Source organism: Papio anubis, chromosome 1 (assembly GCF_008728515.1).
Source record: "Papio anubis isolate 15944 chromosome 1, Panubis1.0, whole genome shotgun sequence".
Lineage (NCBI taxonomy): Eukaryota > Metazoa > Chordata > Mammalia > Primates > Cercopithecidae > Papio > Papio anubis.
The window spans coordinates 41,138,788-41,154,184 of NC_044976.1; the positions used below are offsets into that span (position 1 = coordinate 41,138,788).

A 15,397-nucleotide genomic window follows, 5' to 3' on the forward strand; every position below is an offset into this window, starting at 1 on the left:
CTATGTAGAGATTATCCTTAATTATAACTTGGGCTCTAAAAACACATTCTCCACAGTGGTAGAAAGTTTAACATCCCATTAACTCCCCAGTTTACTCCTGAAATATGCCAGAGCAATGGGAAAAGTATTCTCAGTGACTTCAGAGGCAGCACAGGGAGACAGAGGAGACAGGGACAGCTTGAGGTGTTTCCAGCATTTCCAGCTTAGAGGAAAGGAGGTGGCAGTGTCTGCCTCTTTGCCCCATCTGAGTGGTATTTTTTCAGCTCTCTTAAGTCCTGCTCCCCCTACTCCCAAGGAATTTCTGGAAATGAAATATCCTAGAAGAACAATCTCTTCTTTTGCTCAGCATTAAAATAACTCTACTAAGCATTCAGGTATGAACTACCATTCTTGATACAAATGTCAGAAGCAGAAACCACCTTACATTTCTACACCTAAAAATGGCAGTTGAATGGCGGAGGGGTGGTGGCTGGTTTCTGAGGGACGTCTGAATATTTCCATCATAAATTCGTTTCTAGGTCTGATAAGGCAGACAACAAAACAAAAAACAAAAAGCACCTGCACTCCCCTCTTGCTGTTGATGAAAGCCTGCTGCTAGCTCTCCACAATCACCGGTGAGGAAATCCTAGCTTCAAGCCTCTAACCCTGACTAGTGACTCATCTGGGAGTAAAGGGGTCACATATTTATATCTGTGTGCCTATAAACTAGAGATCAGCAGGGTCTGCAAAGTTTTAGCTCCAGGAAGAATGAAAACTGGAAGCAGTCGTGTTCTTTCTCTCCTCTCTGCCAAGCTCCTGAAGGAGAGAGGGTGCCTTCTGCTCACCTCAACTTTTCTTACCTATTACATTACTTTGTATTCCATTTTCTATGGCTAGGCACTTGCTAAAGTATCAGTAAATGAACATTTTATTAGTATTTTATTTGTATTTTTGGAGAAGATATAGTTTCATGAGAAACACTGATTTTTCTCAAATAGAAAAAGGTTTTTTTGTGTGTTTTGTTTTTTTTTTTTAAAAAAAAACAAAAAACAAAAACCACTGTCTTAGAAGAAGAAAACAAGTCTCTTCAGCAAGCATGCGGCCAATTCAGATTGGAGGAACCAGTGAAGTAGAAGTTACACATAGGAAGTGAGTTCAGATTTATCCACAAATGTCTTCTGGCCTAGTTCTGTAAGGCTCCAAATGGGCCATCTCAGCTTAAAACTGGCAACACCCTGTCAAACAAAAATCTCGGGGTCCCATCTGGTTTGAACCTGGGGAGCTCATTCTCCAGGAGGCTGCATCTGTTTACAGAACTCATCAAACTGCTGCTGCTCCAGTTCTGTCATGACTCTGTTGAGGGCATAGATCTGAATGAGAGAAAGAGATACATCTGTTAGCAATGGAAGCAGCTGCACAACGCATCTTCTCACATAACAGGTGGTGCCTTCTGAAAATACCAGAATCTCACCAGTAGTGGTAATGCAGGGACAGTGATCTGGGAATAGGAAAGTTAGATATTAGTTCCATCTAGAGAATCAAGAATGCAGCAGGATGCAGGTGACTTGATTTGGTCTTTAAGGGATTAGTAGGATCCCTTAAGAAGAAAACAAGTCTTTTCAGCAAGCATGTGGCCAATTCAGATTGAGGAACCAGTGAAGCAGAAGTTACATATAGGAAGATCAGATTTATCCACAAATATCTTCTGGTCTAGTTATGTAAGGCTGCAAAATGGGCCATCTCAGCTTAAAATCGATCATGGGACATGATAGGTGGTGGGGGAGGATATTATGTGTAAATAAATGTAATGGAAAAGTATAGGGTCTGTTCTGGAAACTTCAAGTATGCCAATATGAAGGATATTATAGAGTAGGGGTTGGGGAGCTGAAGAAAGCAAGAAAATTATGTTGGGGTCTTAAATGCCATATCAAGGAATCTGGATTTTACCTGGCAGATTCTGGAGAGCCAGCAAAGATAAGTGTGCAGGGGAACAATGTGAATATATATATAGTATATATATATACACTATGTTTAGTATATATAGCTTATATAAGTAGAGTATATATAATATATAAGCTATATATACTCTATAGCTATATATACTAAGAGTATATAGTATACTTGCAAACCTCTGACCTGACAGATCCTCCCGTCCTGGCCTCCCAAAGTGTGTGTGTCTATATATTAGTATATATACAATATATAGCCTACATATAGTATATATAAGCTATATACTATATATATACTTGCAAACCTCTGACATGACAGATCTTCCCACCTCAGCCTCCCAAAGTATATACTACTAATAGTATATATACTATATATACTATATAGCCTATGTATAGTATAGGCTATATATATACTATATGTATAGTGTAGGCTATATATAGTATAGGCTATACATAGGCTATATAGTACATATAGTATATACTATATATAGCCTATACTATATAGTATAGATATAGCCTATACTATACATAGGCTATATAGTATATATAGTATATATACTATTAGTAGTATAAGTATATACTATATATAAGTATATACTATAGTATATATACACATCTATACATATATGTATAGCTTATCTATATATACATATATACATTATACATAGGCTACATATACTATATAGGCTATATATACTATAGGCTACATATAGTATATATACACATATGTATGTATAGCTTATATATACATATATACTATATATACTATAGATAAGCTATATATACATATATAAGCTATATATGTACTATGTAGTATATATAGCTTATCTATACTATACAGCATATATGTATATAATCTATATAGTATATGTATATAATCTATATACTATGTATATATTCCTATCTATATACATGTATATAGCCGATATATGTATATATGTATATGTACATATAGCCTATACATATATGTATGTATAGCTTATCTATATACGACATATGTATGTATAGCTTATCTATATACTATATATGTAGGTATATATAACTTATATATAAGCTATATATGTATCTAGTTCAGACACAGTTTTGCTCTGTTGCCCAGGCTGGAGTGCAGTGGTGTGATCTCAGCTCACTGCAACCTCTGCCTCCCAAGTTCAAGCAATTCTCCAGCATGAGCCTCCCAAGTAGCTGGGATTACAGGTGACCGCCACCAAACCCAGCTAATTTTTGTGTTTTTAGTAGAGACGAGGTTTTATCATGTTAGCCAGACTGGTCTCCAACTCCTGGCCTCATGTGATCCTCCTACCTCGGCCTCCCAAAGTGCTGGGATTACAGGCGTGAGTCACTGTGCCCAGCTACAAGCAACGTAATTCTATCTGTGCTTTAGGAGACATCTGTTACAACAGTCCAGAAAGGAGGTCGTGGGAATATCGCCTACAGCAGGCAGTGGTGATGGAAAGAAGATGGCAAGAGACATCCTCAGGTAAAAGGCAGGGTAACTACACCTTATTCCTCACCTTTCTTTATCCTTAATCCACCCACTAAAGAACAGAAACAGATCACAGAACTTCCTAATTTGTAGAAGAAAAAAATGAAAGAGCGAGAATGTGTGCATGTGTAGAGGAGCTGTAACTTGATTAATTGAAAAGACAAGGAAGGGGGAAAAAATGAAACTTAGAAGTGGGACAAATAGAAAATACAAAATAAGAGCAGAAACGAATGAAAAAGCAACCAAACCTACAATAGAGAGGATCACCAAGACTGCAAGATGGTTATTTGAAAACACTAAAAAGAAACCTTGCAAACTTCTGACATGACAGATCAACATAAAAAGGGAGTGGGCGGCCAGGCACGGTGGCTCACGCCTGTAATCCCAGCACTTCGGGAGGCCAAGACGGGCGGATCACGAGGTCAGGAGATCGAGACTATCCTGGCTAACACGGTGAAACTCCGTCTCTACTAAAAATACAAAAAATTAGCCAGGCGTGGTGGCGGGCACCTGTAGTCCCAGCTACTCAGGAGCCTGAGGCAGGAGAATGGCATGAACCCGGGAGGCGGAGCTTGCAGTGAGCCAAGATCACATCACTGCACTTCAGCCTGGGCGACAGAGCGAGACTCCATCTCAAAAAAAAAAAAAAAAAAAAAAAGGGAGTGGGCACAAATAAACATTATTAGGAACTAGAAAGAAGACTTAACTACTGACATAACAGAAATTAAAATGAAACATTATGAACTCCGTGTCAACACATTTGACAACCTAAATGAAACAAGTTCCTAGGAAAAGTAAAATGATCCAAACTGACTAGAAAGCTTGAATGATCCCGTCATCTGTAACAAAAATGGAATTCTGCAGAGTGATGAAAACTGTTACAATACTACCGCAAATAATTATTGCAACACAGAATGCGGCTGATAAAACTGGTAAATTTTATGTACATTTTACCATAATAAAAATAAATAAAATTGAATGGTTAGGCTGGGCGCGGTGGCTCAAGCCTGTAATCCCAGCACTTTGGGAGGCCGGGCAGGGAGGATCAGGAGTCAGGAAATGAGAGACCATCCTGGCTAACTGGAAACCCCATCTCTACTAAAAAATACAAAAACTAGCGAGGCTGAGGTGGCAGGCATATAGTCCCAGCTACTCCGGGAGGGCTGAGGCAGGAAGAATAAATAAACCGGGAGGTGGCGCTTGCAGTGAAACTGAGATCAGGCCACTGCCTCCAGCCTGGGCTGACAGAAGCGAGACTCCGATCTCAAAAAAAAAAAAAAAAAAAAAAATTGAATGGTTAAAAAAAAGGCGAGTGAAGAGAACCAGTCACAGTAACATAATATGAAAGTTCAAAAACATGCAAAACAATATATTGTTACACTACAAAATATTATTTAGAAGTACATAGACAGTAAATTAACATAGAACAGCAAGAATGATTAGCATAAAATACAGCAGAAGGAGGAATTACAGCTACAGTGGAAAAATTGAGGAATGCATGAAGACAGAAAGAATCATAAAAGCTTCCCAGTTACTGGTCATGTTCTATAGTTGGGTGTTTTATGAAGCTGCACACACACGTTATATAAATATACTTTTAACACACACATATATATACAAATATATATATAAATATTAAATATGTATAATATATATTAAATATGTATATCTATTTATATATTAAATATGTATTATATATATTTATGTATTAAATATATATAATTTGCGTGTGTGTGTGTGTGCACGCGCGTGAGCGGAGTCTTGCTCTGTCATCAGGCTGGAGTGCAATGATGCGATCTTGGCTCACTGCAACCTCCACCTCAGGGTTCAAGCGATTCCCTTGCCTCAGCCTCCTAAGTAGCTAGGACTACAGGCGTGCACCACCATGCCTGGCTAATTTTTTGTATTTTAGTAGAGACGGGTTTCACCATGTTGGCCAGGATGGTCTTGATCTCCTGACCTTGTGATCCACCCGCCTCGGCCTCCCAAAGTGCTGGGATTACAGGCATGAGCCACCATGCCTGGATTCACATATATATATGTTTTAAAACCTCCACTTGCTTCATTCAGTATTTACTAGCATTTGTAATCTGCACATTACTGTGCTAGGGACTGATAGGCATATTAAATAGCTTCTCAGAGACCTTCAGATCAAGGAGGCAAGATGGCAGGAGAAAGAGGAGACTCACAATGGGTCAGAGTATCCAGGCCAAAGAATGACTTTCAGTCAAGAAGGAAACAGACCCCAACAGTGTCAAACGGTGCTTCCATTGCCAATGCGACTTCCATTCCCATTCACCTCCCACATCTCTCCTTCACATCTAACTTTCTGGAATCTGGCATCTGCAGAATTGAATAGAAACTTTCTCTTTCTCCCCACAAAGGGTCTTGTTGCATTACATTCCAGGCAATAAAGATTAAAACAAAAACAACAGGCCGGGAGCGGTGGCTCAAGCCTGTAATCCCAGCACTTTGGGAGGCCGAGACGGGCGGATCACGAGGTCAGGAGATCGAGACCATCCTGGCTAATCCGGTGAAACCCCGTCTCTACTAAAAAATACAAAAAAAAAAAACTAGCTGGGCGAGGTGGCGGGCGCCTGTAGTCCCAGCTACTCGGGAGGCTGAGGCAGGAGAATGGCGTAAACCCGGGAGGCGGAGCTTGCAGTGAGCTGAGATCTGGCCACTGCACTCCAGCCGGGGCGACAGAGCAAGACTCTGTCTCAAAAAAACAAACAAACAAACAAAAAACAAAAAAAAAAAAAACCAGGATGGGTGTGGTCACTCAAACGTGTAATCCCAGCACTTTGGGAGGCCGAGGAGTGGGGATCACTTGAGGTCAGGAGTTCGAGACCAGCCTGACCAACATGGTGAAAACCCATCTCTACTAAAAATATGGTGGCAGGTGCCTGTAATCCCAGCTACTCGGGAGGCTGATACAAGAAAACTGCTTGAACCTGGGAGGTGGAGGTTGCACTGAATCAAGATCGTGCCACTGCACTCCAGCCTGGGTGACAGACAGAGACTCCATCTCAAAACAAAACAAAAACACCAACCAACCCAACAGAAAAAAACAGCAAGGCAGCTGTAGGGGGCAAGGCAAAGCAACAGACAAAGGTCAGAAGATGTTTAGACCACAGGCCTGCCCCTCATTAACTACAGGACTCTACTCACATCACTTTAAAGTGAGGATAATACTGCCTACCTCACAAGGTCATATATTTTACATATCGGATTAACCAAGGTTAAATGGGAGTCACAATAACTCCTGTTTTGGAGCCCTGGTGTAAGGACTAGATGTGGCTATGCATGTGTAGCTTGGCCCGGTCCTGGCACATCTCAAGAGCTCCACGGAGCCAGCTGCTGCTTGAGTGCAGCAACGTTGCATTTCAGCAGGTCAACAGGAACTTAGCAGTTGTTCAACTTAGAATCCACACAATAAAAGCAGGCTGCCTGCTTGGAAACACAAGATTATTCCTGATCATAATCACTGCCATTTATCAAATGCTTCCTAAGCCAAGTACTGCGCTATAGGCTTTACACATGGTATTTCCATTCCTTTTAATGGTCTTCTGAGGTAGATGTTATCCTCATTTTACCAAGGAGGAATTGATGAACTGGGGGTTCAGAGAGGTTAAGTATCTTGTCCAATGTCACATGGAAAGAACTGGGATTTATGGAGGAGCTGAGATTTGAAGTCAGACAAATTAATTTAACCTGTAGAACTTTACAGAAGGGTGTCAATAAGGACATGAACAATGTCCTCAACATCTATCCTTACAATATGCACAAAGGACAGTTTCACAGGGCTGGTTTTTTTAAATGGATTTTAACATAATTACTATGTGTACATAGACAACTAAGAATAGGGAAAAACCCCCAAATTAATGTTTTAACAAGTTAACAAGCTGTTACTAAAGACCATATGCTTGGATTAAAAAAAAAAAAAAAAAAAAAGTACAATAGAGGAAGTCTCTCATTCAACCTAGCAGTTTACCTAATCTCTTTTAACAAATCCAGCACATTAGAGTGGTAAAAATTTATCTTTTAACACTCCACATAAAAACATGTGTGCCTCTCCTACATTTAATCATTAGTAGTCTCTAAAATGGTAAAATAAATTGAATTTACATTAGCAAATGAAAGCGCAAATTTGTACAGCTAGGCTCAGCAGCAAAAGTGAATAAGAATGAAAGGTGAAAAGCTGGTGTATGCCCTGTGGAGCGAGGACTTCCATGACGGTCCGTGCCCTGCAGCCAAACACAGTCAACATGCCACCATTTTCTCATTGCTCTTAAATGAGCAAAACCAAATTGTTTTTTTTATTTAATGAAATATTAAATCTTTATTTCCCCCAACATAATTTGTAATCAGATAGAACAGAGGTAAGTCCCACCATCACTGGGGACAGCAGCAACATACAGACTTCAGAAACAGACTTGATTCATCAATAACATCCTCCCCTGGTACCATTAGAAGGAATGCATCTAATAACAAATTTGCAATGTTGTCACGTTGTTCTAATTTATTTGATTAGTTTATCTGAAAAACTTTATACATTATTTAAGACAACAGTAAATTATTTTCTTGCTCTGAAAAAATAATGTTTTTCACATTTTAAAACCTCTTAGTATCCTTTTGCAAAAGGAGTTGCAAGAAATGTGACAGCTGGGTTTGCAGAATGTCCATGTACAAGTTTGCATTTATAAGAACCTGGTAATCTGCCTATAATTTGCTTCTACAAATAGAGCTCTTTACAATAATATTTTTTTAAAAACAGGCTTAAACTTTCCCCTATTCATTCTACTTGTAGCAAAGAGGTACTTACTTTTCAAGTATTACATGGTAAAAGGCAAGTGTTTTTTTTTTTTTTTTTTTTTTGCCAATTTTAAGCTGTTAAGCTTTAAGACCAAACTATTTATGTGAAAAAAAAAAATGATGCCTAGTCAATCCTAGTTGTTGCGGGAAGTCAGGGACCCTGAACGGAAGGATCGGCTGAAGCCATGGCAGAAGAATATAAATTGTGAAGATTTCATGGACATTTATTAGTTCCCCAAATTAATACTTTTATAATTTCTTATGCCCGTCTTTACTGCAATCTCTGAACACAAATTGTGAAGATTTCACAGACACTTATCACTTCCCCAATCAATACCCTTGTGATTTCCTATGCCTGTCTTTACTTTAATCTCTTAATCCGGTCATCTTCGTAAACTGAGGAGGATGTATGTCACCTCAGGACCCTGTGATGATTGCGTTAACTGCACAAATTGTTTGTAGAGCATGTGTGTTTGAACAATATGAAATCTGGGCACCTTGAAAAGAGAACAGGGTAACAGCAATGTTCAGGAAACAAGGGAGATGGCCTTGGACTCTGACTGCCGGTGAGCTGGATGGAACAGAGTCATATTTCTCTTCTTTCAAAAGCAAATAGGAGAAATATCGCTGAATTCTTTTTCTCAGTAAGGAACATCCCTGAGAAAGAGAATGCACCCCTGACGGGAGGTCTATGAACGGCCCCCTTGGAGGTGGCCGTCTTTTACAGATAAAGCAAAGGGATGAAATAAGCCCCGTCTTCTGTAGCGCTCCCAGGCTTATTAGGACGAGGAAGTTCCCACCTAATAAATTTTGGTCAGACAGGTTGTCTGCTCTCAAACCCTGTCTCCTGATTAAGATGTTATCAATGACAATGTGTGCCCAAAACTTCATTAGCAATTTTAATTTCACCCCATCCTGTGGTCTTGTGATCTCGCCCTGCCTCCACCTGCTTTGTGATATTTTATTACCTTGTGAAGTATGTGATCTCTGTGACCCACACCCTATTCGCACACTCCCTCCCCTTTTGAAAATCACTAATAAAAACTTGCTGGTTTTACAGCTCAGGGAGCATCATGGAACCTGCTGATACGTGATGTCTCCCCCGGACACCCAGCTTTAAAATTTCTCTTTTGTACTCTTTCCTTTTATTTCTCAGACCAGTCGAGACTCTTAGGGAAATAGAAAAGAACCCACATTAAATATTGGGGGTGGGGTTTTCCCTGATACCTAGTCAGTCATTTTATAGCCAAATGCTCGTCTTTTAAAGAATGCAGAAAAATACTAATTTGCTAACAAGGAGCACATTGGAAAAAGCCATTTTAAAGTACTGAAGAATGAGTAGTATTTTTTTTTCTACTGATGAAAATGATTAGAAAAGCTATCCTGTCTGTTGTCTTTAGCTAGTTTTAATAAGTCTGTTCAAAATAATGGTCAAGAAATCTTTAGAAAATTGGAAGAGGGGATGCTTTTTTACAGCATAAAAGGAATTCCATTAATTGTAGAAATTCTCATTAAATTTTGACTTTGGTTCTTCATAAAAAATACTGATTTAACTTCTGCAGTCTATGTGTTTGAACACCATCTACCTGAGACAGGGACCCAAGCATCCCTTCATCGTCAAAGGCCAAAATTGGATTCAAAGGAATTTCTGGGCTCTTGCTGTTGGTGACATCTAATCTGGATGGTTTCGAACCAATGGGTAAATTTATAATTTCTTCAAAATTTTCATTCTGAACAGATACTCCATTTTCATTTGGTTTTCCAAATTGGGGGTGCTCTCCACAGTCACTTTTGACTGGTGTGAGGTAACCACATATGGGCTGGCAACTGGTTCTCCATTTCCCAGAGCATTTGTCTTACACAGAAGTGTAGATAGGTCTGTTCTTCCAGTGAGAGCTCCCTTGGCTATATCACCATTTCTCTGATCAATGGTTTTCTTATCTGTAGCTTCTGTTCTCCCGCTTCAGGACTGTTCCTTATAGCAACCCTTATATTGTTCACCAAAGCACAATGCAGTCACATCATCTGGGGACTTGGATCCAGGTGGGAATGGGAAGGTAAAGGACCACAGCTCTCAGGTGGTCTGCCTTAACCCAAAGGTAGATTTCAGTTTACATATTAACTTCAAATGCACTAGTAAGTTTACTTATTATGTTTACTGCCTCCCCTTGCTGGAATGCAAGATCCATGAAGGCAGGGATTCTTTTCTGCTTTATCATCATGTGACTCAAATTCCTAGCACAGTGCCTGGCACATACTAGCAGTTCAATTTTTTTTTTTTTTTTTTTTGAGACAGAGTCAAGCTCTGTCGCCCAGGCTAGACTGCAGTGGCGCGATCTTGGCAACCTCCGTCTCCTGGATTCAAGCAATTCTCCTGCCTCAGCCTCCCAAGTAGCTGGGACTACAGGTGCGTGCCACCACGCCCAGCTAATTTTTGTATTTTTAGTAGAGACTAGGTTTCACCATGTTGGCCAGGATGGTCTCAATCTCTTGACCTTGTGATCCATCCACCTCAGCCTCACCAAGTGCTGGGATTACAGGCGTGAGCCACTGCACCTGGCCAATATTTAATGAATCAATCAGATTAACAAAAATTAAAAGTTAACAATATCGGCCGGGCACGGGGGCTCACGCCTGTAATCCCAGCACTTTGGGAAGCCGAGGTGGGCGATCACGAGGTCAGGAGATTTAGATCACCCAGGCTAACATGGTGACACCCCACCTCAAAAATACAAAAAAAATTAGCCGGGCGTGGTGGTAGGCACCTGTAGTCCTAGCTACTCGGGATGCTGAGGCAGGAGAATGGCACGAATCCAGGACGCAGAGTTTGCAGTGAGCCAAGATCACACCACTGCACTCCAGCCTGGGCGACAGAGTGAGGACTCCATCTCAAAAAAAAAAAATTGACAATATCAAGTGTTAGGAAAAAAATGAGGAATGAGAATCCTCTTCCACTGCTAGTGGGAGTGCAAATGTATACAATTCCTTTGAAAGCAATTTGGCAGGCCAGGCGCCGTGGCTCACACCTGTAATCCCAGCACTTTGGGAGGCCGAGGTGAGCAGCTCACTTGAGGTCAGGAGTTCCAGACCAGCCTGGCCAACATAGTGAAACCTCATCTCTACTAAAAATACAAAAATTAGCCAGGCGTGGTGGCACATGCCTGTAATCCCAGCTACTTGGGAGGCCGAGGCAGAAGAATTGCTTCAACCTGGGAGGCAGAGGTTGCAGTGAGCCAAGATTGCGCCACTGCACTCTGGCCTGGGTCACAGAGTGAGACTCCATCTCAAAAAAAAAAAAAGCAATGTGGCAATGTCTAGTAAAATTGAGAATGTACCCAGTAATTTTTCTAGTTAAATACCCTATAGAAATTCTAAGGCAAGTGCCAAAGGAGACACCTAAAAGCTTTTCACTACAGCAATGTTTGTAATAGCAAAAAATACTATAATTTAAATGTGCATCCCTGTAAGAATGAATAAATATAGTAAAATGGATGCATAAAATAGACTACTATAAAAATTAATGAGAATAAACTAGATTCTTATATTAGCATGAACAGTTCTTAAAAAAACAATGTAAGCAAAATGCAAAATAAAATGCAGGAATTTTATTAATGTAAAAATTTAAAATACTATTGTATATTGTTCAAGGATCTCTATTAACATATTTGAATGTAAAAGTATAAAAAAAAGTAGTTGTCCATGGAAAGGTAAAAGGATGTAAGACAGGAAATGGACAAAACAGACAGATAAATAAACAAAACAAAGAGGGAAAAAGAGACCAGCAAGCTTTTCCCTGACATTAAATACTAAAATAAAATACTCATGTCTGTATGTGGCTCAATATTGGCAGTGTAAAGTTTAAAGCTTTTTATTCTCAAATTGATTGTAATCGTTGAGAGAACAAAGGAACACAATGGCTTGGGCCTCTACCTGGCATGAGTAGCTACTTTCTGCACCAAATCCAGAACATCTGTACTGGGGTGTCTGACACTTGCGTGCTCTCTCTCATTGACTCCTTCTTTCCCCTTACATACCACTTTTTTTTTCCTTTCTTCCTTCCCTTGGGTCTCTACCACAAAAGCTCCGCACCAGGCTGGGGTTCTGACACTAACTTGGCATGTGATTCTGGCCTGCCACCTCACCATTCTGAACCTCAGTGTTTTCCCCTCTAAATCTGGGAGAACACCCATCCTGCCTGGAGGCAAGTAGGGCTCGCTGTCAGTTCTTTCTGCTATTTCTCTACTCCAGCATCATCTCCAGCAGACTACAGGCATACAGAGCCTCCGCCTTAATCTCACCTCTGCTCTTTGTCTCTGCTTCAGCTCCTGCTGGGCTGATTTCTGTTTGGCCTTCTCAACTCTGCTGACAGGTTCTTTAACTTTGGTTTTTTCTTTACGTGCAGGTGGATCCATGGCTTGACTTCTGGGTATTTCTTAGGAGGCTCTGATCTGGGTGGTACAGAAAAAGGCAGATCTTAAAAAAACAAAACAAAACAAAACAAAAACACCTGCCAGTCATTCCTCTAACTAATCCTTTAGCTCCGCCCCATCCTTTGCCAGGTGAGGCAGAGGGGTCTGGTGGCAAGGGCGCTGGATGTGGCGGAGTAGGAACCCAGTCCCAACGCCACAACCTCGCTGGGTGTCCCTGGGCAAGTCTCCTCCCCACTCTGAGCCTTAGTTTTCTGTCTGCAAAATGGGTTAATAGTGTCTTCCTGGCCTCCCTCCAGGAGCTGCTGTGTGCGGGTGGAATGCAAAGACCCCTGTGAAAGCTCTGCCCACTCTGCGGCGTGCGACACCCACCGCGGAACCGTCCTAATGGGATGCTGAGGTCCAGGGGACGCCCACGGTTTTCCCACCGCGGCCGGCCTAACTGTGTGCAGCAGCAGCCGCTCCTGGGGCCTGGGGGCCGGGCCCCACCGCCGCCCGGGCCCGCCCTCCGCCGCCCGGCCCCCGACTCCGCCCCGGCCCGCCCGGCCCCAGGGGACGGCCCCCGCCTCCCGCCCTCTTCGCTCTTCTGGAGGAAAATGGCGGCCGCTGGAGCCGCCGACAGAGGGGCTCGGGAGTCGGTACCTTTCCCGACCGGCCCGCTGGAAGTTGGAGCCTCCGCCGAGTCGCAGACAACGCCTCCGGGGTGTAATCCTCGCCTTCTCTCCACCACTGGACCCAGCACTGCGCGCCCGCCGCCCCTCGTCCTGGGCGGGGCCGCGCGCCGGGGGGAGGGGCGGAGGGCCGAGTGCCAGGAGGCTTCCGCCCGCAGGAACGGCTGCGCGTGCGCGGAGAGGATAGCTGGAAAATCACGTAGAGGGAGGGGCGGGGCAGGGCGGAGCCAGGGCGGGGTGGGTGGGTGGTGGTTACGGCTAACAAAAGCTTTTTCACCGTTATATTTTATGCAACAGCTGCTAGGTTTTAGAGGGTGAGATCTGAATCCTGGAATTGGAATTGCTCAGAATTCGAATTCCGAGCCTCAATTTCTTAATTCGAAAAGTGGGGATTGGTGATTGCCACCTTCTTCATTCATGAGTTTATTGGGAGGATCAAATGAGATCCCGTTTGCCGCAGTGCTTTGAAAAAGGAAATCTTGACAGAAGTACCAATAGCCAGTATAAATACAGAGAATATTCACGTTCAACTGATTACGGAGGAGATGTAAATTAAAATAGCTGACTGTCATTTTCAATGTATCACATTAGCAAGGATTGACAAAAATGACAATAGCTACCTTACATTTGGGCATACTATGTTCCAGGCACTGTTCTTACAGCTTCACATTTATTAACTAACTCCTCATAATAAATGTCTAGAATGTATATGTGTATATTATTATCTCCATTTACACATAAGGGAACAGAAGCACTGAAAAGTTTAGTGAGTTGTCCCGGGTCACACAGCTCCTAAGTGCTGGAGCAAGTATTTCAGCCAGGATTCATAGGACAATGGCCTTATCCAAAGTAAAACCATGTTTGGGTCCACTATTTGTTCCTCTATCAAAATGGCAAGAATTGAAACAATTGATAGATGCTAAGCAAGCAATGAACTCAGCCCAGATGGACACACACTTCCAGTCAAACTGTAAATCGTTGACAGCCTTTCTGGAGGTCAGTTTAGTACTAGGTATCAAAAGCCTTAAAACACAACCCCCCAAAAAGACAAATACTGCATGTTTCCATTCATATGAAGTATCTAAAGCAGTCAAAGTCTAAGAAACTGAAAGTAGAATGGTGACTGCCAGTGGCTAGGAGAGAGGGAAAAGAGGAATTGTTAAAGGACGTAGAATTTTAGGTTTGTAAGGTGAAAAAGTTCTAGAGATCTGCTGCAAAATGTTTATTTTTTATTTATTTAATATTTTTAAAAATAGATGGGGTCTTGCTGTGTCACTCAGGCTGGAGTGCAGTGGTGTGATCATGAGTCACTGTAACCTGGGCTCAAGCAATTCTCCCACCTCAGCCTCCAAAGTATCTGGGACTACAGGCACACACCATCATGCCTGGCTAATGTTTTTAATTTTTTTGTAGAGACGGGGTCTCACTATGTTTCCCAGGGTGATCTGGAAATCCTGAGCTCAAGTGATACTCCTGCCTCAGCCTCCCAGAGTGCTGGGATTACAGATGTGAGCAATCGCGCCCAGCTTTCCCAGAATTTCTACAGTAAACGTTCATACTTTAGCAATCAGAGGAAAGTATAATAAATGTCTTTTTAAAAACCCTATACAAATGCTGATTCGATTATTATTAATAAAAGTAACCAAGCCAGAGTCTATTTCAGAAATCTTGATGTAGTACTGGTATTTCACATTTGTGTCACATGGTATAGTTTATAACGTTCGTATAAGCTATGAACTAGGTTACAGCTGGAGACAGGGCAGGACCTTTAGAAGCCTTTAAAAAGCCAGCTAAAAATAGACCAGCTATAGGGAATGGAGGAGTGGAAAAGCCACATGGAAGACTGGAAAAGTAGTGGTGCCATTGAGGCACTGCTGAAAGTGGAAAAGTTGATAAGTTGGTTTGGGAAAGGGTGAGAAAAAGGATAAGTTAGGAGTGTGTGTGTGTGTGTGCACGCGCGCGCACGTGTGCGCACAGAGAGGGACCTAGAGAGAGAAAGAGATAGGTTATGCTTCAAGTGGCAATAGGCAAGAATTGTCCACTGAGCAATTACAAGACTCCAGAAAAGCA

At 41.8% G+C, this 15,397-nt stretch overlaps 2 protein-coding genes across 7 annotated transcripts in view; one reads left to right on the forward strand and one right to left on the reverse strand.

Moving 5' to 3' along the window:
• TMEM269 (transmembrane protein 269) overlaps positions 1–13,041 on the forward strand; it is a 35,236-nt gene extending 22,195 nt beyond the window's left edge. Inside the window, exons 7-9 of one of the 5 annotated variants that reach the window (XM_009206365.4) lie at positions 3,313–3,408; positions 9,792–9,928; positions 12,956–13,041. In XM_009206365.4, coding sequence (XP_009204629.1) covers positions 3,313–3,408; positions 9,792–9,898 — 203 coding nt within the window. In that variant the 3' untranslated portion in view covers positions 9,899–9,928; positions 12,956–13,041. Of the gene's footprint in view, positions 1–3,312; positions 3,409–9,791; positions 10,045–12,955 lie in introns of those variants that run through there. The other 4 variants (XM_009206371.4, XM_021940291.2, XM_009206362.4 and 1 more) reach the window with 4 other exon arrangements.
• SVBP (small vasohibin binding protein) lies at positions 890–13,498 on the reverse strand. Of its 2 annotated transcripts, none has more exons than XM_021940309.2 (3): positions 13,299–13,498; positions 12,528–12,677; positions 890–1,349 (listed from the first exon to the last, which is right to left on the reverse strand). In XM_021940309.2, the coding sequence occupies exons 2-3, from the start codon at positions 12,639–12,641 to the stop codon at positions 1,263–1,265; spliced, it is 201 nt and encodes a 66-aa protein (XP_021796001.1). In that variant the 5' UTR covers positions 12,642–12,677; positions 13,299–13,498; the 3' UTR covers positions 890–1,262. The 2 variants fall into 2 exon arrangements, with proteins under 2 accessions (XP_021796001.1, XP_009204673.1); XM_009206409.4 differs by lacking the exon at positions 13,299–13,498 and adding an exon at positions 13,029–13,144.
• Positions 13,499–15,397: the final 1,899 nt, after the last annotated feature.